At 40.6% G+C, this 23,845-nt stretch overlaps 1 protein-coding gene across 1 annotated transcript in view; it reads right to left on the minus strand.

Moving 5' to 3' along the window:
- Positions 1–20,786, minus strand: part of LOC144683797 (gamma-aminobutyric acid receptor subunit alpha-2-like) — a 412,721-nt gene extending 391,935 nt beyond the window's left edge. Inside the window, exons 1-2 of the mRNA XM_078547208.1 lie at positions 20,769–20,786; positions 20,088–20,175 (exon numbers count right to left, since the gene is read on the minus strand). Of these exons, the coding sequence (XP_078403334.1) occupies positions 20,088–20,167 (80 nt within the window). The 5' untranslated portion in view covers positions 20,168–20,175; positions 20,769–20,786. The remainder of the gene's footprint in view (positions 1–20,087; positions 20,176–20,768) is intronic.
- Positions 20,787–23,845: the final 3,059 nt, after the last annotated feature.

The following is a 23,845-nucleotide window of genomic DNA, read 5'->3' on the forward strand; positions in this document are numbered from 1 at the left end:
GTCAATCAAATGGGCTGCTTTACCAGGATGGTGTCAAACTTCATGAGTGTTGCTGAAGCTACACTCATCCAGGCTAGAGAATATTCCATGAAGCAGCTGAGGATGGTTGGACCTAGTACACTCCCTGAGGAACTCCTGCAGCGATGTCCTGGGGCTGAGATTATTTGGCCTTCGAGTAACCACAACCTTTTTTACCTTCCTTTGTACTAGGTATGACTCCCGCCAGCCAAGATTTCCACCTCCCCACCACCACCACCAACCCCCAACCAATTCCGATGAATTTTGAATTTTACTCGGGCTCCTTTATTCAGTCTGACAGTGCTTTGATATCAAGGACAATCACTCTCACCTCCTTTGGAAAATAGCTCTTTTGTCCATGTTTGGACCAAGGCTGTAATGAGATCTGGGACACAGTGGTCCCAGCAGATTTCAAACTGAGCATCGGTGAACAGGTTATTGTGAAGTAAATGCCACTTGATAACACTGTCGACTACAGGGATAGGTGGGAGCCGTGGTTCACTAGAAAGGTTAAAGACAGTATCAAACTTAAAGAGAAAGTATATCATTGTGCAAAGATAGGTGGAAGGCCGGAAGATTGTACAGAATATAAGGAACAGCAAAGGATGGCTAAAAGATTAATAAGGAGGGAAAAATTAGAGTACGAGAGAAAGCTAGCCAGGAATATAAAAAGATAGTAGGAGTTTCTATAAATATTTTAAAGAAATGAGTTAATAAAGTGAGTGTTGCTCCTGTGGAAAGTAAGTGTGGAGAATTGATAATGGAAAACAAGGAAATGGCAGATGAATTGGACAGGTATTTTGCATCAGTCTTCCTATAAGTAACATCCCAGAAGCAGCTATAAATCAGGAAATGGAAGGGAGGGAGAAGCTCAGGAAAATTACAATTACCAGAGAAGTGGTAAATTGTTGGAACTGTGGGATGACAAGTGCCCAGGCCATGATGGACTTCATCCTAGAGTCTTAACAGGACTGGCTAGTGTGAAAGTTGATGCATTGGTTTCAATTTTCCAAAACTCCCTAGCTTCAGAGAAGGTCCCATTTGGTTGGAAAATAGCAAATGTAACTCCATTATTCAAAAAGGGAGGGAGACAGAAAGAGGCCAGTTAGCTTAACATCTGTCAGAGGGAAAATGTTAGAAACTATTATGAAAGAAGTTATAGCAGGGCACTTGGATAAGTGCAAGGTCATCAGGCAAAGTCAACATGGTTTTGCGAAAGGGAAATCATGGAAAGAATTTTCCTCCCGTCGGTGGTGGGGGGGGTGGGGGGGGGGGTGGGGGTGGGGGGGGGGGGGGTGCAGGAGCGGGTGCGGGCAGGCACGCCTCCGATCGGTGCCCCCAATTGAGGGCGCGCCGCCATTTTATGTGAGAGGGCCAATTAAGGCCCGCCCTGCATGACGTCCACCAGGAAGTACTATGTGCTCCATGTGCGGGTGGGGAGAGGGGGGGGATTCCCTCCCCCTAAGGCTAAGTGCTGCCTCAGGGAAATCTGTGCCAAATTTAAAAATGGCCAATTTCCCTGACATGTCCCCTCATGTGACACTGTCACATGAGTTGGGACATGTCCATCACTTTTAATCAAACAGTTATTAAATTTTTAAAAACCATCATGAAACCTCATCCTGCCCGTGGATGAGGTTTCATGCTTTTTCTGAAGCCCGCCAGGGCTCCCAGCCTGCCCGCCAACCTTAAAGTTGGATAGGCAGGTCCATTAATTATTTGAATTACTTTTTAAATGGCCTCAGTAGGTCGTTGACAAGTTGGCAGGCGCACAACTGATTCGGCTGCGCCCCCGCTGACTTGAAAATTGAAATGACGCGGGGTGACGTCGGGAGTTCCGCCCGTCGCCATCCCGCATCATTTTATGCATCGGCGAGCGGGTCCCGCCCCTCGCTCACCAACCTAAAGATCCTGGCCCATGTTTAACCAACTTATTGGAGTTCTTTGAGGAAGTAACATGTGCTGTGGGTAAGGGGGAACTGGTGGATGTACTGTACTTAGATTTCCAGAAGGCATTTGATAAAGTGCCACATCAAAGGTTATTACATAAAATAAAAGCTCATGGGAAAGGGGGTAACATATTGGCATGGATAAAAGATTGGCTGGCTAACAGGAAGCAGAGGGTAGGCATAAATGGGTCTTTTCATGTTGGCAAGGTGTAACGAGTGGTGTGCCACAGGGATCAGTGGTGGGACCTCAACTGTTTACAATTTAAATAAATGATTTGGATGAAGGGATGGTTGCCAAATTTGCTGATGGCAGAAAGACAGATATCAAAGTAAGCTGTGAAGAGGACATAAGAAGGCTACAACGAGATATAGATAGGTTAAGTGTGTGGGCAAAGATCTAGTAAATCGAATATAATATGGGAAAATGTGAAACTGTCCATTTTGGCAGGAATAATAAAAGAGAAGCATATTATCTAAATGGTGAGAGATTACAGAGCTCTGAGATGCAGAGGGATCTGGGTGTCTTAGTGCATGAATCACAAAAGGCTAATATGTAGGTACAGCAAGTAGTTAGAAAAGCTAATGAAATGTTATCATTTATTGCAAGGCGAATTGAATACAAAAGTAGGGAGGTTATGCTTCAGTTACACAGAGCACTAGTGAGGGAAAATCTGGAGTACTGTGTACAGTGTTGGTCACCTTATTTAAGGAAGGATGTAAGTGTGTTGGGAGCAGTTCAGACATTTATAAGACTAATACCTGGAATGAGCGGGTTGTCTTAAGAGGAACTGTTAGACAGGCTAGGCTTGTATACGCTGGAGTTTAGAAGAATAAGAGGTGACTTGATTGAAACATATAAGATCCTGAGGGGTCTTGACAGAATGGATGTGGAGAGGATGTTTCCTCTTGTGGGAGAATCTAGAACTAGGGGTCACTGTTTAAAAATAAAGCATTGCCTATTTAAAACAGAGATGAGGAGAAATGTTTTCTTCCAGAGGGTCATGAGTTTTTGGAACTCTCTTCCTGAAAAGGTAGTGGAAGAATATTTTTAAGGCAGGGGTTGTTAGTTTCTTGGTAAGCGAGAGGGTGATAGGTTATCGAGGGTAGGCGTGATGCAGATTTGAGGGCCAAAATTTTCACGTCGGCGTGCAAGGGCGGGCCCGGCATGCCGACACGTAAAATGACGCGCAGTGATGTCGTTCAGCAGGCACGCACTGGAGGCGGCTGCGAGCCTGCCGAACTTCAAAGTCCTGTTAAGGCCATTAAAAAAATCAATTGAAGTAGTTAACAATACTGCCCGTCCAACCTTAAGGTTGGCGGGCAGGCGAAGAGCCCAAGCAACCTTCGCATTTTTCAGGAAACCTCATCTACGGTGGTAGATGAAGTTTCCTGGAGGTTTTATTAAATAAATATTTTTTTCAGAATTCATAAACATGTCCCAGCTCATGTAACACCAAGGGGACATGTCTAAATAATTTTAATCTTTCTTTAAAACTTTCAATCTGAACTTAATCTCCCTGAGGCATGCAGCTGCCTCAGGGAGATTTCTGCACTCTTTTGCGCGCATGCCCACCCACGATTGCAGGCGGCGCCTGCTCCCGAAAATTCTGCCCAAGTTTCCTATCAGATCAGCAATGATATTATTGAATGGCAGAGCAGGCTCAAGTGGCCGAATGGCCTACTCCTGCTCTTTGTTCGTATATATGTTTGTATGTCATGGATACAAGAGAAAGGGAGTGTTAATGGTAGCGGTAAAGACTAAAGAAGGTGCTGATAGTGGCATAAAGGTAAAATAGCAGAATGTGTTAATTGCAGAACAAAGATCAGCACTCTGTAAAAGCACGATATAGAAACCAGTGCCAGATAACCCTGTGGCAGTTGGAATGGTGGGGGTGGGGGGGGGTAGATTGGGGAAAAAAGATTAAGGAAAATAAATATAAATAAATAAATAAGAAGAATTAAAATAAAAAACAAAATTAAAATTAAAATTAAAATTTAAAAAATGGATTAAAGGGGTAAAGACGGAGGAGAGAGTTCATGGTCTGAAGTTGTCGAACTGAATGTTAAGTCTGGACGGCTCATGTTGGTTCTCTTTACCTTTTGCAGGACCAGTCTGGCAGATATGTTTTTCAGGACTTGGCTAGTTCGGATAGTAGTGGATTCACCAACCACTCTTGTTGATAGACATTGAAGACCCCCACTCAGAGTATACACTTTGCCCTTGCTACCCTCAGTGCTTTTTCCAAGTTGTATTCAATATGGAGGATTGCTGATTCGTCAGTTTAGGGAGGGCTGAAGGTTTCCTTTTCCATGTTTGGCTTGATACCATGAGGCTTCACAAGGTCCGATATCAATTCTGAAGATACCCAGTATATAATCAATATGCTGCCACCTCTGGTGGGTCTGTCCTGCTGGGGGCACAGGACATAACTTCCCCAAAACTGCTGTTAGACTAATAGGCCTATAATTTCCTAGCTTCTCTCTCTTACTCTTCTTAAATAGTGGATTGGCATGACAATCTTCCAATCCAAGAGACAATTCCTGAATCGAGAGTGTTTTAGAAGATCATAATTAAACACTTCAACAATTTTTTCACCTATTATTTTTAATACCCTAGAGTGGAAACATCAGGTACCAGGGACATATTAGTTTCACGTCACCATGTTTTAATATTGAATCACGTTAGCTCCCCTCCTTGAGTTTATTTTTTGGTTTTCTTTTTTCTCTCGTATTCTATCCTCATACTCTACTTGAAAATGGACATAAAGTAGCTATTGAGTAAGCCTGCCATTTCCTAATTCCCTGACAAAGAAAGTGAAACACCAGCTGACTTGCCAGGCAGAGAGTCGAAGACCACTCTGCATTATTAAAGCCAAGGTCAGACAACAGCAAAAAAATTCTTACTAACAGCCAAACTTGACAAGCATTAACATCAAAGAAGTCCATCTGTGGCTGTTTTGAGCTTTTATTCCCATGTGACATCTTGAAAATAGATGCAGGTCCATGAACAAAGACAAATTATGTTTGGTTTTAAGCTAGCTATAAGTGGGATAGTAGCAACCTGAAAATAGTTTCTTGCCCCAATTAGGAGTGCTCCAGGCACCTCTTATTTTTAAAAGGGGCCTATCACTGGGTGCCTGAAGCACCCATCTGTTTCAAGTGATAAGCCCTTTTAATATGCAATTTAGGATTCTACAACATTCATGCAAGATCTGCAAAGTTTCATGCTGGCAATACAGCCAATCAGCTTCCCAAAGGTAGGTTGTATTTTTGTGGGGCTAGGAGTAGATATTCTAGTGGCTGCATAAAAATTACCACTATGGCACCAGGTTTCCCCCTCCCTGCAAGAATAGTTTCCTCATAAACTACTCCTTTCTGAGTCAGGTCATCCTTTGGGCTGCTTGATATGCTGCTAACCTGGAGCCAATGGACTGCCCCAGGGTACCTGTTCTCCACCTGCAGTAGGCATGTAATGAAGCCTGGCCTTCAAAATGGACTGTGCCTCCATGGGCATGATCAGGTGGCAGTCCAGCACACTCTGCCAGGCAGTTGCCCCATCATTGTTTCTTAAAAGGTTTTAGAGCCTCTGAGCATCAAGCTGACTATTTCAACAGAATACCTCTTCTGGATATCTGAGATAGTCATGCAGTGACTAAACCTTATTACCGGTGTTGCAAAATTCAGATAATATATGGAAAGTTGAAGTGAAAGTCATAAACTTACGTGGGTTCATTTTCTGTAAAAAGTTACTTAGTAGTAAATCAAAGTAATGTGCTACTTAATATGCAGCATGGTATTTTGTGTATCATCAGCTGTCCCTCAATTCCAGAATGATGTCTACTCCAAGTCTTGAGCTTCTGCCATGTGTCTTCATGTGACTGAACAGCCCAATTCTCGACCAATACATCTTTCAGCATGTGGGCAGGACGTCCCATGAGGTGGTGGAATCTAGAATGCAGAATATGTTTCCTTTTCTTTCCTTCTCCATCTCATCATTAAGGCTTCTGGACTCAAAGCATGATGCAGCTTGATGGACAAGTTGTCACCATTTTTTTTTAATTCATTCATGGGATGTGGGCTTCGCTGGCTGGGCCAGCATTTATTGTCCATCCCTAGTTGCCCTTGAGAAGGTGGTGGTGAGCTGCCTTCTTGAACCGCTGCAGTCCATGTGGTGTAGGTACACCCACAGTGCTGTTAGGAAGGGAATGCCAGGATTTTGACCCAGCGACAGTGAAGGAATGGCGATATAATTCCAAGTCAGGATGGTGAGTGACTTGTAGGGGAACTTTTGGTGGTGGTGTTCCCATCTATCTGCTGCCCTTGTCCTTTGCAATGGTATTGGTCATGGGTTTGGAATGTGCTGATGAAGGTGCCTTGGTGAATTCCTGCAGTGCATCTTGTAGATGGTACACACTGCTGGTAATGTGCGTCAGTGGTGGAGTAAGTGAATGTTTGTGGGTGTGGTGCCAATCTAGCAGGCTGCTTGTCCTGGATGGTGTCAAGCTTCTGGAGTGTTGTAGGAGCGGCACCCATCCAGGCAAGTGGGGAGTATTACATCACACTCCTGACTTGTACCTTGTAGATGGTGGACAGGCTTTTGGGGAGTCAGGAGGCGGGTTCCTCATCGCATGATTCCTAGCCTCTAACCTGCTCTTGTAGCCACAGTATTTATATGGCTAGTCCAGTTCAGTTTCTGGTCAGTGATAATCCCTAGGATGTTGATCGTGCGGGATTCAGTGATGGTAATGCCATTGAACATCAAGGGGCGATGGTTGGATTCTCTCTTGTTGGAGATCGTCATTGCCTAACACTTGGTGCGAGTCTTATTTGCCACTTGTCAGCCCAAGCCTGGATATTGTCCAGGTCTTGCTGCATTTGGACATGGACTGCTTCAGTATCTGAGGAGTCACGAATGGTGCTGAACATCATGCAATCATCAGCAAACATCCCCACTTCTGACCTTATGATGGAAGGAAGGTCATTGATGAAGCAGCTGAAGATGGTTGGGCCGAGGACACTAACCTGAGGAACTCCTGCAGTGATGTCTTGGAGCTGAGATGACTGACCCCCAACAACCACAATCATCTTCCTTTGTGCTAGGTATGACTCCAACCAGTGAAGAGTTTTCCCCCTGACTCCAATTTTGCTAGGGGTCCTTGATGCCACACTCAGTCAAATGCTGCCTTGATGTTACGGGCAGTCATTCTCACCTCACCTCAGGAGTTCAGCTCTTTTGTCCATGTTTGAATTAAGGCTGTAATAAGATCAGGAGCTGAGTGGCCCTGGCGTAAGCCAAACTGAGCATCAGCGAGCAGGTTATTGCCTTGCAAATGCTGCTTGATAGCACTGCTGATGACCCCTTCTATTACTTTAGTGATGATGGAGAGTAGACTGACGGGGTGGTAATTGGCCAGGTTGGATTTGTCTTGCTTTTTGTATACAGGACATAACTGGGCAATTTTCCACATAGCTGGGTAGATGCCAGTGTTGTAGCTGTACTAGAACAGCTTGGCTAGGGGAACGGCAAGTTCTGAAGCACAAGTCTTCAGTACTATTTCCAGAATGTTGTCAGGGTCGATAACATTTGCAATATCCAGTGCCTTCAGCTGTTTCTTGATATTACATGGAGTGAATCGAATTGGCTGAAGACTGGCATCTGTGATCCTGGGGACCTCCGGAGGAGGCTGAGACGGATCATCCACTCCGCACTTCTGGCTGAAGATTGTAGCAAATGCTTCAGCCTTATCTTTTGCACTGATGTTTGGGCTCCTCCATCATTGAGGATGGGGATACCTGTGGAGTCTCCTCCTCTAGTCCATTGTTTAATCGTCCACCACCATTCATGACTGGATGTGGCAGGACTGCAGAGCTTAGATCTGATCCATTGGTTGTGGGATCGCTTAGCTCTGTCTATCACTTGCTGCTTATGCTGTTTGGCAAACAAGTAGTCCTGTGTTGTAACTTCACCAGGTTGACACCTCATTTTAAGGTACGCCTGGTGCTGCTCCTGACATGCCCTCCTGCACTCTTCATTGAGCCAGGGTTGATCCTCTGGTTTGATGGTAATGGGAGAGTGGGGCATATGCTGGGCCATGAAGTTACAGATTCTGTTTGAGTACAATTCTGCTGCTGCTGATGACCCACAGCGCCTCATGTATGCCCAGTCTTGAGTTGCTAGATCTGTTTGAAATCTATCCCATTTCGCATGATGGTAGTGCCACATAACACGATGGAGGGTATCCTCACTGTGAAGGCGGGACTTCGTCTCTATAATGACTGTGCGGTGGTCACTCCTACCGATACTGTCATGGACAGACACATCTGCGGCAGGCAGGTTGTCACCATTTTGAACAATTGGTAGCAAGCTCCAACCAGTCATTAATGCCAATGCTTTCACACTTCAAGTTGAGCTTCAGAGTGTGTCTTTGAAGCGTTTTCTTTGTGCTCCCCTGGGAGACTGGCCATTTGAGAGTTGAGAAAACATGACCTGCCATGGGAGGCAGTTTTCGGCCATCCAGACACAATGTCCAGTCCATCACTGTTGATTTTTCAGGAGCTCTGCCTGAATGCTTGTGGAGCTGGCGTCAAGAAGGGCACTAGTGTTTGTTCAATGGTCCTCCTATTGAATCCGGAGGACGAGGCAAAGGCATTACTGCTCAACTTTCTGTAGCACACTTGTATGTCGCTGATACACAGTCCAGGTCTCACTGCAGTATAGGAGTGTGGTGACAACAACTGCTCTGTACACGAAGATTTTAAAAGACAAAGATCTTATGTCTCATTATATTGGCAAAAGGAAAATACTTCTGGAAACCAATTATATATACCTAAGAGACTGTTGACATTTACATTTCACACCTCCCTATATCCTCATGAAAATCCTGATCTAACTGTAGAGACATGAACTAACAGAAAGCAATTACCAGCTGTGACCCATACATGGTGTAGTACACAGACAAAAAATATCATTTTTATTTAAATGCATGATATGCTTTGAATCATGGTGATTCAAATGAGCAGAGACAGTGGGCTCAGGCACTCCCATCATCTCTGAAAATGAATTATTAATCTATTCTATGAGTGGCGACTAAATAAATCAGTTACATTGGTGAATCCTGAGCTATTAGTCAAATGAATCTAATAGATTCTCAGTAAACATAATAGGCACCTGGTTAGACAGAAATGCTTAAGTACTACCAACCAGATATGGAAGAGTCTCTATCTTTCTGCTATTCTAAGCAGTTCTGCTCTCCTTTCCCATCCCAACATGCCTGTGATTCAAGCTCGATTAGAAACCTTAAGATGAATGTTGTAACATAGAGAGGCTGATCCACACAAGACATTTCATCTATGATTGATTGTACCATTTTAAGGCATTGTAGTCCCCTGAAATAAATCACTAATTATTGATAAAATGTGTGCACGCAGCTCATTGCAATTCTGCATGTTTTATTTAAAAACTTCAGAAGCTGATAAATACACAGCTACAGATGTTATACAAATAATGCCTGTGGAAATGATAAAAACAAAACACAAAGCTATGTTTATACATTTTGACATAACTGGCCAGGATAAAATGGTCAGAATATTATACCCATATCAAGGCTTAGGCTCTCCAGATGCCATTCTGAAACACCAGTGTTTGCTCCTGATTCATTCAAAATAGACAAATAAACTCGCAGCCAAAATGCTGCCAAAACATCCCAGATTTGCCCCTGACTCACTAAAATCTAAATGTTTCACTTGAAATAATTATCTTTCAGTAAATACTCCAAGACTGCAGAGAGTAGCAGCAAAATATAGGTAGTAAGCCAAATTTTATACATATTCAAATACTCAATCTGTTTCTTCGTTCTGAAGAAGTCAGCTCATTTTTTCCAGTACTTTTCTTTCAAAAACATTGAGAAATTTATAAAGTGCCCCTTGAAGAGATGACAATTCATTTGGTCACTTGTCATTTTCCAATGGTATTTCTAATACAGCACTGGCTTCTCAGAAGTATGTTACAAATTTGAAGTAATAATTTATTTAAGGAGCACTTAGGAAAAAAATTCTTAAAATTGTGTTATAACTGATCACTGATATTTATGTACTGATGTTGTACTTGTTTCTCATAGTCATAAAATATCAACCAATTACTTAAGTAGATGCCTCTTAAATAGGCTTAAATCTAGATGCAGTTTAAAGCACTAATTTCAAGGCTTGTTTTTGCAAATCAATTCCTCATTGTAAATATTCACTAATGACAAAAAAATATTGTTCTATTTGATTTAGCGAGTTAAAATGAATGACAATGAACAATAGTGTCAAGCATTCCCAACAAAAGTATTTCAAAACAAAAACAGAAACAGAAATACCTGGAAAAACTCAGCAGGTCCAGCAGATTTCAAAATTGATAGTTGACATAGGATTACAACAGAACAAAGTAAATGCAGGGACTGATTCGTGCGATTCCAGAATTACACTCCTTACTTATAAGAAAGTAGCAATTTTGGTAAAAGGCGTAAATGAAGCCCACTAACGTTCAAAAGTGCATTTGTGAAATTTATTCTGACAGAAAAATAACCAGGAAATGTGCCATTGTTTTAGAAGGCATTTTTTATGATGTGTCATCCTTAATTTGATTTAATAAGTACATGAATTAATCACTCAAGGTGAAAACATTTGGAAAGACAAGCTTGTTGAGTAAATATATTAGCACAAATATCTCAAACAGTATCTTGGATAAGGGTTAAATGAAACTTAATTATGTGGACAACTGAAATAAAAGTAAGTTGAAGGAAAATGGTGCCTGGGCAAACAAAAAAAATTACTACAAAACCTATGCACACACAAATTAAATATTTCTGATGCTTTTCATTGCCCCAGAGTTTATGGTCAGTGGCGAAGGGCACTCACTGCTGACATCAAAGAAAGCTGCCCACAAAGATCTGGTGATCTCTGTAGCATAGTTTCCTACATTCCCAACAGCAGTTTGAAACTGATGCCTGGTCAAGGGGATTACTTGGTGTGCAGCAGCACTGATGTCAGCAAGCAGGAAGAAGCCAATCACTTTGAAGCGTTGACACACAGCAAACCAGGAAGCTAAAAGCACTTAACATCCTTCACCTTTAAATTTAAATTTTCAGATAGCGAAATAAATAACTATGTTTGGATAAGACAGAAGCTAAAACAAAGATGAACAAACTTTAAAAAAATTAAAATGTGAATTATCATGGAGAAATTTGACATTCCAAATATAAAATTAGTTTCTTGGAAGTTGGCTGGGGGCGGGTCAGTGAGGGTGTTTAGCAATAATTTTGAAGTCTGCACACCATTAAAACACAATTATACTTCATTCAACAAAGGTGTAACTTTTTCAAGGGTTTTTACAGCAAAACCAATAGCACAAGTGGTGTATTCATCAGTTGGTAACCCATTAATTGCCGTCTGTGGATGACTCACCAGCACACCCTCTGGGGAATCGTAGAATTACTGATAGCAACTTCTGGATTTCCGTGTTATTCTGCGTATGAATGGTTCGAGAAGTTGCTGTCAGTTTCAGTGAAGTAATGACAGAGAATGCTAATAATTATGCTGTCATTACCACCACAATATCCAGGCCATTAATTGTGGTTGATATCAGCTGCTGTACACCATTAATATCCATAATTTTCCCCAATTGTCCACTGATACCACCCATTGGATTTCAAAGAAAGGCAAATCAGACGGACTCCACAACAGACGGTTGGCTATCCTTCAAAATTACTTCATTGGCTGTTAAAACACTTTGGGACATCCTAACATTGTGAAAGATGCTATATAAAAGTGGATGTTATTTCACTAAAGACAAAAATCTACCCCATACTTTCTGAAATGCCAAGGAGTGCTCAAAAATACAGGCGTATGATTTTTTTTTAAATTACGCATGGAACAGGAAACCATTTTTATTATGCTATGGAGTTCATCATGAAAGGATAATTGAAGACAAATACAAAGTTAAAGTAAAACCTGTAGATGGAAAGACACAATGGTTTAAAGCAGGCCCGCTTCAGCGTTCACACTGGGATGTGTTACAAACAGGATCGGTTTGGGGGGGGGGGGGTTGGTTAATTTAAAACAGCACTAATTTCTCCTCTCACCACCCTTCCATAAATGGAAAGGGACTTTTCATTTGTTTCCCTCTTTATAAGTGGTGGCATGATTGGTGCGATCCAATTTTCTATTAATAACTGGACTGCAACAGTTCAAGAAGGCAGCTCACCACCACCTTCTCGAGTGCAATTAGGGATGGACACTGAATGCTGGCCTAGCCAGCGATGCCCACATCCCATGAATGAATAAAAAAAAGAACAAACCCGAGATAAGACAAACTCAAAGGGTTAGTTTATTTGCATACACTCAAATCACGAAAGGAGGATCGCAACATTTCCTCCACACTCAGGCAGTAAAGAGAGGGATAGAAAAAAGAAAGATTTACAGTGAAGAGACCACAGAGAAAAAAAAAGTTTCACGTGGGTCCCAGAGTCAAGAATCAAAGACCAATGTGTTAGCACAATGCACAGCTCAGCAGGCTGAAAAAACGATGCTGTACAATTCAGTTTTCTGGTGGTGTTGACTTCACACAATGAGATTGGCACACAGAGATGAATCAGTCTTGTAGGCAATGGTACAGAGCTTCCACAAGAAGCAGTGTAGATGGGGCCAAGTGTTCAACCTGGGCAGAGGCTCCTTTTCTGTGAGGCTGCCAGTCAGATTGTAAACAGCAGACTGGGCTATGCAGTTCAGCAAAGCAATATTACTTGTTCCACAAGCCGGAAGCCCATGTCAGATGACCTCCTACCTCTCCAATCAGCTTTTGACAAAGGATGTGTATCCATCATGTGAGTTCTGAAGACAGTTAATTGCCTCAGCCATTAGGAATTGAAAGAAAGGGCCTTTGTCTTAGCAGACGATCCATCCCCATCTGGCCAGCCTGGGTGATTAAATGCAGTTAGCCTTTGTATAGCTCTCCTTGCAGTTCGGCCCTACAGTCCACAAAGGAGTTGTTAGTGGCTCCTCACAGATAACGAGGTGTGAGTTTTCCTAAAACTGCCAGGCGGCTTCTCCCATCCAAGGTTCACAGATAGACAATTTCAGCCATTTTAAGGATCTTTGCTCAGTTTTATAGTTTTATAAATAGTAATGAGCATATCTATATATATTTTATAAAAATATACAGCCTGAGGTCTTAGTTCCTCACAGTTGCCATTTTTGTCTTTTTTCCTGTGTGAAATGTGTCCTATTCATGGAGTAAAATGGATAGGCTGTACATTGTGCTGTATACCATTAGAAAACCTGGCAATGCAGAATTTAAAAAGACAAGATTGGTGCAGTTGTTTGATTCATTTAATTAACAGATGAAGATTAATTATATTTCCCATCTAACTAACTTCCATTTTATATTGATGACATTCTTAGATTATCCATGCACAATGTACAACACAAGCAACGTGCATTATGTAACAAAACCATTAAATCTGTTATGGATTGGAATTAGCTTACTTGAAAACCTGAAATGGTGAACTAACAAAGATCTTATTTTAAGAAAGCAATTGACAGAAAAAAAGGTAATACATTCTCTTTTCTACAGCAGTTAAATCCACTGTTATGCAAAAGGTAAACCTTTTAGGAATTAGTCATATGTCGTGTCATAGCTCATTTTATATTGCTGGATGCTTGAGAGTGCTCCACGGTCAATATCGAAACACACAGGAAGGAATCAGTGGACAATGCAATCCCAACATTTTCACAGGGATATCTTGGTATTTGTGATGAAAATGCATAGTTAAAAAAAACAAATTCTGTAACGTTCCAACGCAGTAATCCTACTAACACTACAAAACATATCCAACAAATACAAATGAATAGTGCATTATTTATTTATATTTAAAAGACCTACTGTAAAATAATGTCAAAAACCACAAAATTATGTGTTAGCCGATAGCTTATGACAAATCCAAACAACCATGAGTACAAGTATTCATACCAAATTTAAGGTATAAGTCATTTTATTTGGCAACATTTCCCCATATAGACCTGTCTTACACAAATTATGGGCCCACTATAGTGTCAGGTGATGCCGGTCACACCAGTTTACAAAGTTGAAATTTCAACTATTTGCTGAGTCCACACAGAATTATCTTCATCAAACGATGGCTCATGCATTTTAAGGTATTCTATGATACACTGAAACAACCCATCCAAGCAGTGAAGCCTCAGGGTCACAACGGGGCTCAACACAATACTGTTTCTCATCAAGGCTTCTCGTTCTTTCACAAATAATGATAACACAGACAGGTGTGCCATATAATCTCTCTTGTATACAATTGGACCAAAACATTCGATCTGATGCTTGCATCAACAATTGATTATGAAGTCCTGTATTTCAGTGCATTAATAGATTCTGTGTGTGTTTTCTTTACAAAAGTATCATACACATTCACTATTTTTATGTCATTGTTACATTTGTCAGTTTTTCATAGATAACCAGCTTATATTTGGAGGTTTACTTTTACTGTTCTGAACACTGGGGTTCACCACTTTCACAGCTCCGAATGCAGGAAATGTCCAGCACAGGCTATGTGGAATGCAGACTGGTCCAAATCCTACAGTCTCCAGATCATCGGAAACATAACCCCCTCAAGATGCATTCTGGGACCTCTCGGGAATCCCGACACACTGACTCCATGGAAATTGTCCAGGAAGTTTGAACTTTCAATGGGAAATTCCCCTGCTCCTGGAGCCTTCTGAAAAGGTCTCCAACTCTGAGTTAGAGTCGGAGTCTTCAGGCAATTCCAACTTACTTACCTGGACAACTACCCAGGAAATGTTGACAAAAAAAATTCTAGTCTAACTCCTAACTAGCTCCCACCACCCACCCCAACACTCCCCCAAGCCCAACCTAACTAACCTCCACCCCCCAACTCCAACCCCCTGACCCAGCTAGCCTGACATAACAACCCTGCCCAACCTGACTACCCCTGATGCACCTGCCGACTTCATCCAGCTGCCACCCTCCCCACCTGCCTACTTACCTCACCCATCCTACCCACTTCCACACCTACCATTCACTCATTCACACACGCTCACTCACTAACACACTGAAAAGCTGTTGAAATGTCCCAAAGCTTTTCAGTATGTTAGTGAACACCTACCAGAATACCGCAATGAGGGCCGTAAAAAGGGAATGTAACTTTTTCTCCCCCAGTGATCCAGGGCTACGTGGAAGCAGTTCGATGGGAGATTACTCCACATTTCTGAAGTAGCCAGGATTGGAAGACTGGCCAGGAATGTGGAGTTCCATCGTGGAGCAGAAAAGTAGGAGTGGAGTGGCAATCTAATGGTGATTCCCGCTCCTTGGAAGATTTGGGCCCATTATTTCAGTTACTGTGCATGTATCCTTTGGTTATTCTTGAAATTGTTGAACAGGCATGTGCAAGGTTCAAATACATGGATCAACAATGAATGTAAAATAAAAGCAAAATACTGCAGATGCTGGAAATCTGCAACAAAAACAGAAAATGCTGGAAAAAGTCAGCCAGTCTGGCAGCATCTGTGGAAAGGGAAACAGCGTTAATGTTCTGAGTCCAATATGACTCTTCTTCAAAGAAAGACTTGAAACATTAACTCTGTTTCTCTCTCCACTGATGCTGCCAGACCTGCTGAGCTTTTTCAACATTTTCTGCTTTTATATCATGGGTTTTCTGTGTTTTAGAGATGTACTGTTCAATCTGGGTACCTGTATTATTTCAGGACACGTCCGTTTGCATACATTCAGTTGAGAATACGGCATATCTGTTAGTGATTTAGAATCATAGAATGGTTACAGCGCAGATGCAGGCCCAGCACAGGAGGCCAATCAATCCATGTGTCTGTGCCAGCTGTCTTTAAGAGAAGCTCAGCTAGTCCCACTTCCCCACCATTTCCCAACGGCCCTGCAATTTTTTCTCTTCTAATCAAGTAGTTTAAATATCATAAACTGTAAAAGTGAAAGTCAAGCAGTTTACCTTCACTACAGACCATTATAATTCACTCACAAGCATCCAATATTCACAGGTTAGTGAATTTTTTGATACTTTTTAACAACTGTGTCATCACTTTATGACTATTTCATTTGACGTTGTAAGGTTGATGTTAAATTAGTACCAGAATCATATCCCAATTAGTCTTGAATTATATCCAAGGCTACATGTTTTTTTTAAGTGAATAAATCAAATTCCATTTTTATCGAACAGAGTTTTGGAATTCTTAACCAGTATTTCAAGAATGGCATTAAGTGCTTCTCACAATTTATAATTAGGCCTACTCCTTTGTGGTGACTAATATGTAAAATGTCATTTTTATTACAAAGAATTCATATTTTCTGGGACTTTTGGGATAATACCACAAGTCCAAACTTTATCTTTAAATGAAAACCACAAATCAACAGGCTTGATTATACCCCCATGACCCCCAATAGTTCAAACTGATTACTGTCATGCTATTGTGATAGCAGGCAGCCAAACACACTGAACATGTTTTATATGTATGCTTCTCCAAATTTGACGTAATATTTTCAAATCTATCTGAAATTATTTTTAATATAACAACATGAGCATAAAGAAAGAAGTCAACATGTAATCCTCTAGTAAGTTGGCTATATAAATGTTTTTGTTTGATGGCAATTGAATCTATAACACCCACTTCCAAGTTGCATCTGACATACTAATGCAACTAAAATGATCGGCAACTGTTTCTTTTGAAAGAAGGGCTCAAAAGAATCTAATTAGATAAATTGTCACCAATGAATGCAATCATCTTGACAAATGAGAATTTGCTTTGACTTTTGATACTTGTGGTTCACCACCTATCAATCCACCAAAACGAAATGATTTCTTTCAAAGCCAGATTGAAAGAAGGGCACCAGATGTCATATAAACTTAATAGCATTAGTCTTCTTCCCATTGCTCAGTGACATTCAATAGTGAGCGCATGACTTCCAGAAAATACCATCGACCAACATGTGTCAATAATTCTTTTTGACACATGGTTACTAGTCATACCGCTTACGATTTAACTTAAAGTTAAATAGTAAATTATAAGTTTACAACCACTTTAACTGGCAAGATGTATTTTGTACAATGTATTTAAATTCTTGTTATTAAGTCAATTTTTCCACACTATATGAATGGACTGTACTGCGTCCTTCAAATTTTAACTCTAGACTGCTTCTGATGGATCTTCTGCATGCAAGGAAAATAATGAACACCTAGCAAAACACAACAATGATGAATGCGTCTGGAATATTTGTAACATTGTTTGTATTGATCATGTTGAATACATCTTTTATGTATGTATAAAAAAGTGTCTAAAAGGAAAAAGAATGGAGAGTGCTGCATGGCAAAGCACCAGTATGTGCCAAAGCACAGGCTTGCTTCGCCCACAGGTTCAGTGGGTGGATGCCTTACGTCGGGCATGAACGACTGCAGCAGAGTTACACAAGACAATGATGTTGACTTTTACATCAACATTTTGATTTTTTTGGTCATTTATTAGTCTTATATCGCAACTACCATTATGGTAAGTATTATAACTATGCATTTTTTATATTCCATATAATATTGTAAAATTAATAAAACATAATTCATGGTGCCTATCATGGCAAAAGAGCAGAATATTTTTTGCATAACGTTCAATATAACTGAAGTCCTAACACAGGCCTATTTTTAAAAAATACAACAGTAATTGCGAGTGAAAACCTCATAGCACCAACTAGTCCTGATGCACATTTAACAGACTTAAATGTCACCAGTAATTCGGGCTGCTAATTGTGATATGCAAGTATATCAAAAATCCTGCCACTGTGAGAAATCTAGCATGATTCCTCTGCATCAGTTCTGACACAGCATCTCAAGCAAAGAATTAACCTGTCTTTCACATTCAGATGTGGACTGATCTGCTATGCATTAAAAGCATTTTCTATTTTTATTTTACAATTCCACAGCTGGTGTGTGAATTATTTATATATGTTATAGAGAAAATAAATCTATGATTATGATGCATAGCTATCTGATATTCTGAATGGATACTCCTAGTGAAATAGTTGTATTTGGAAAACTAATAACCGCTAATGCTGACAATTAGCAATGAAAATTGTAAACATGATGCTTATTATGTAAGACTTATTTTGTTAAACATGTAGTAAAGTAGTTGTGTTTTGTTTATAACAATGTTCAAGATTAGGTACATACCATGGAGGCTCACAACCACCCATGAGTAGTTTCAATCAATGATTACTTAAATTGATAAATTTCTCAAGCTCCATATACTAACTATTTGGGGTCTCTGATTTAGGATTTATCCATCAACAAGGTAACAGCACTAAGCGCAGCTCTTTCTAACTTCCAAGTCCACAACATTAAAATGGGACAAATCAAGGATAATAAACACAAATGTAAATAAAACTAAGTTATCTACATTGACAGGGCTTGTGAACCCTGTATGGGTCATAGTCGGGATACCCCTACCCTATTGCCTATTGTAAAAATGGTCAGCCATGTCATTAGTATCTCATTGATAGAAACAAACATTTTCAATGCTATGATGTGAGAAATCGCAAAAGAACTGAACTGCTCAAATCAAACAAGGGATAAATAGTAATTTTAAAAAGTTTATTTGAGCAGATGATTTATTCTTACCTTTATTCCTAAAGGAACAATGCTGATTTTTCTAGAAACACCAATTAGAGGAAATCTTTCCATAACAATCCCTAACACATAAAACACAAAAATTCTTCCCTCATTAATTTTAAAATAGTGATCTTGACAATGTCCAATTTATATCTGGTTCACGAGTTAAGTTTTGAAAGATCATATTTTAGCACAGATTTTTATAAATTTTTAATGATCTGACCTACAGTGTTTATATGAATTTTTAAACTTACCTTAATAACTGACTAACCTTACTTATATAGGACCCATCTTGCTCAGCTTATGCTAAAACATCAACATAACTGGTAGCGTCACAGGTCATTCTATTGGACCCTCAGAAGAGTTCTAATACTACAAGACATATTTTACAATACTAATGCACTATTCTATTGATATGTTCAAATTGTTTTCCCTTAAGCATACATTTTTTTTTAAATACCTACAACCAAGCAGTCAGTTTTCACAGTTTTAACCAATAAGACCTTTGCTCATTCAGGCAGCAATAACTGCTTTCTGTGCTGAAGTTGTGTGCTGACTCCACCTAGAGGTTTTAAATGAATAGCAGCTTTTCATTTCTCAAACTGAGCTAAGGTGAAAATCACCTGATAATTTTTCCATAAAACCATAGTTACTGACATCTCAATATTTACCAAAACTCTGCCGATTAAAACATACTTCTCTCCATTGTCTTCAAATAACCACAAACTTTATTCATACCAGCCATTTTGAAATTGGGAAAATTTCAACATGCCAGCTGTCAAACAGAGCCTTTTTGCCTCAACCCTTCCAATATTTTCTACTTTTGTTGAAATATAAACAATTAAGTTTACTGTCATTTACACATCAATACAATACATTACAATTAACAGTCCTATTGTAGGCCTGTGTATGAACTAGGTTTATTCTTGCTTTACAAATACATGCCACATTATTGGCTATTTCCTCTGTACAGAGAAACGCACTTCAGTAATTCAGAGAACTATACCCATCCCCTTACTTTTCTGATTTCAGTGTCGCTTTTGGTTAACTCTATCACTAGTTTTTATTTAAAGCATACTATGTCTCAGGAAGAAATGTAGGTACTTAAAAATAAATGACATTTTTGTGGCCATACACCTAGCTACATTGACATTTTTCTCTCCCTTCTCAAAAGGCAGGTTGAACACTGGATTGAGAAAAGCGTACAGGTCCAGTGAACAGAGAATGCATTTAAAACAATAATGTATTTCAGTTTCTGACTGAAATGCCCAAGGTTGAAACACCACCCATGTATCTTATGGATCTGAGATTGGTAATTGCTTAAACCTGAAGCTGGACACGTTCCCTCCTGCCTGGCACAACTGAAGTTTATAAAAGGTTAGTAGGAAGCCATAGGTGAAAAAGGTTTAATATTCATCACTCCTCTACTCACCCTGCTAGCCAGGAGACCACCAACGCCAGACTAATAAGGGCTGAAGGCAGAAATTTGTTCATGGTCAGATTTCTCTTCATGGCTGCTCCTTTTAAAAAAAAGTTAAACAGTACAGCTAAAGAATAAGGAAAACAGTAAGATTACATAAACCTCTACAAGTGTCGGAATCATGCTCGTTAGCTTTCACTGACTTCAGTGCCGAATGCTAATTGATGTGGCAAAGCCCATTTTACCATAATTCAGCTGTATGATCCACAAAGTACTATAGCATTTTTTTCTGTCGCCGAAGTGATGCATTCAGAATAATTAGAAAGCGTGCATTTTAAAATCGGATGAGTGTTTATATTTACATATGCAGAGAATGATTTTTTTGAAGTATCTCACTATTTTAGAATACTGATGTTATCGAACCGATGGAAAATGAGAGACTTTAGGACAATTACACATCTGTCTAATTACAATCAAACAGCCCGGGTTTTCAAACCCTACACAGGGCGCGATGCAAAAACTAAGGATGGTTGCAGCCTGCATATTATTTGCCTCAAAACACGAGCCCAAGTGTGCAAGGGGCGAGCACAAGGCGGAGGGTGAGATAGTTTTCCCCGTCCTTTCGGGATTCCTCAGTGAGGGAAGCAGCGAGAGCTGCTGCCAGCTGAGGACCGGGGCGCTCGCAACTCTTACCTGTGTGCCCGAGGGAGGTGGAGGGGGGGGAGGAGGGGCTCCAAGCCTCCCGCTGAAGGGCTGAGCGGCTGCAGTCCGCTGCCAGAGGAGGAAAAGCCCTGAGCCGGGAAAGTTGGCTTGCTCCGAGTGCGATGCTGCAGCGGCAGCGGGCGACAGCCAAGTGCGCGCGCCAGGCCGGCTCGGGGCCGCACGCATTCGGGAGCGTGCCTCGGGAGCGCGCCTCTCTCTGCTGACACAACCTCCGGCAACGCTAATTTATGCTGATCCAGAGTGACACCCGAGTGATGACCGTCCACTATCCATAACCTGCGTCAAATTGCTGGAGGAGCGACTCGAGCACACAGGTCCCGGGCCACTCGAAAGCTAAACACGCTCTAGCACGCCTCGGGGTCCTAGCGCCCACCCAGTCCAAAATACACACAGTCCAGTTAAACATATACCCACCCACATAAACCACCAACCCAAACTAAACACACCTAGCCCAGTTAAACATATACCCACCCACATAAACCATCCACTTCAACTGAACACACCTAGCCCAGTTAAACATATTCCCACCCACATAAACCACCAACCCAAATTAAACACACCTAGCCCAGTTAAACACATACCCATCCATATAAACCACCAACCTCAATTAAACACTCCTACCCACATAAACCACATAAGCCATCCACTTCAACTAAATACCCCCGCCCACATAAACAACCCACCCAACTAAACACAGGCGTCCCAACCACATGAACCATCTACCACCAAAGCAACCCACTTTAACTAAACACGCCCGACCACATAAACCACCCAATCCCAACTAAACACTCGTACCCACATATACCACCCAGCCCAACTGAATGCACAAACCCACATAAACTACACACTTCAACTAAACACAGTTTCCCAACCACATAAACCACCCATTCCAAAGAAACACTCCCATCCACACATTCAACTCATCCCAACTAAACGCACCACCCCGCCCCCAACCCTTTACATAAACCACTCAATCACGTAAACCACCCACCCAACCTAAATACCGCTTCCCAACCACACAAACACAGGCACGCCAGCTAAACGCGTCCACCCCCATAAACACACCCCCCAACATAAACCAGCCACGCCAACTGAGCACACCTTCTCCTCCACCCACACAAAGCCCATGTAAACTGTGCTAGCACTCAATCGCCTCACTGCCTCTTCCATTGCTAAAATTAGATAAGTACTGATATTTCTTCAATTATCTTTTGGCATAATTGTTGCCGTTGTGCAGCGGTATGCTAGGTTTGGCGGTGCTATGCTACAGTCAGCTCATTGTTTTTATTTTTAAATGTAAATACAATATGTGCTCCTTTCGTGAAGGATGCTGATGTGATTCTGGTGTCTGCCCCGTACATCCGCAAACACACGACAGAAAGGAGGATCTCAATCTGATCGTTTTAGTATTCCTTTCAATCGCTGTCACTCTGTTCCCTATTCTGAGCGTTCCCCTTTCTGGTTTTCCAAGGAATCGTCCAGGGGCCCTTTGATCGTTTCTGTTGCAACTGTCACTTCGTTTACTTATTTTTGCCTTGCTTTTAATTTGTAGATTATTTATAAACTGAACAGATACCTTATTGTAGCTAATATGTGTTTGTTTGATATTTATGAGTATATTTTTGTCAGATCATAATTCTGTTTATATATTTGTCCGTATTTACGCTGCCAGTTATGACCGAACACTTCATCTGTTTGAATTTGCGTTGTGCGGAAAGCATGAATGACAATGAAATAGCTGGACATTTATAATCATTAAAACGAGTAACCTGGTATGCAAAACGTGCTAATCAATAAAGTGATCCGTTGCTTTTTTAACCTACTTTATAATCTAATTTACAGCACTTGACGCCAGTATAAAGCACTTCAAGTTATACAGATCAGTCATTTAAATTCTGCCTATGTACACTTCCCATGAATAATTAAATGCCTGTATTTTCACAGCCTCCCTTGACAAGGAAGATAGAGAAACTGCAGGAGAAGAGGAGAACAGACAAAGATTGTGAATGCGTTAACTGTTATTACAACACTTACATGCTCTGCGTCTGTTTCTTTTTTTCCTTCTTTATTCCTGGACTAGTTTCTTTTGCTGTATGGATATTAGATAAATGCATTGCTTTGTATTCTTTTTTTCAATTCATTGAATGAAGTTCACCTTTTGTCGTTTTGAGTTAAACATGTTTGTAATTGCATTTTGCCTAACTTGCAGAGAATGAGCACGCACTACAGTTTATTAAACCAAATTAATAGAATAATAAATGTATTACTTTTTTAAAATATAGTTAAATAATGTTTGCCATTTTAGTACATTCCTATAAACCCCTACTAAATAATGTCACATTCAACAAAAATAAACACTCCTAATATTTCAATGTGAATTGATTTTTCAGAATAACTTTTCTGGGGCACTTCCTATATTAAACTTAAAGATGGCAGAACCAATCTTTATATAATGTTAGGGTCTGTTTGATTTGTTACATTTTGTTGAGAAAAGAAACATTTTGGAGCTGCCATGCACAGCATTGTGCCCATGGCAACTATGGAAAATGTAAGTATTAAACATGACAAACATTGTAATCAATAGGCAAATATGTATTCGGTATGCCAAATGTATACACCTAAAATTATTAGCTACAATGCAACAAATGCATGTGGATAAAGGGCCTTTTTTCCCATTCTATATGAGTCAGCAAAGCCTCCAAGAATTGTATTCCCCTTTGCAATGCATTTTTTAGTGTTTCCAGATTCAAGTTTCTCTGTAAATAAGCACACAAGTACATGGTTTTTAATCATGGTTTCAGGGTTGTTTCACCGGTGTCAGCTCCCCTCTATTTTCTCACCCAGGTTTTCTTCGTCCTCAAGTAATTTTACACAACCATTCAGCTATTGATCATGAAAGGCATTTTGGAGGCAAACCCCAAACCTATTGTAACAGGGCTAAGACCTCACATATTTTTATGAAATATATATGTTATATACATCAGTCATGACTAATTCCTAAAATTTTAGCAGAAAATGCTGCAAAACCCAGCAGGTCTGACAACATC

This window comes from Cetorhinus maximus, chromosome 1 (genome assembly GCF_964194155.1).
Source record: "Cetorhinus maximus chromosome 1, sCetMax3.hap1.1, whole genome shotgun sequence".
In the NCBI taxonomy this organism is placed as follows: domain Eukaryota; kingdom Metazoa; phylum Chordata; class Chondrichthyes; order Lamniformes; family Cetorhinidae; genus Cetorhinus; species Cetorhinus maximus.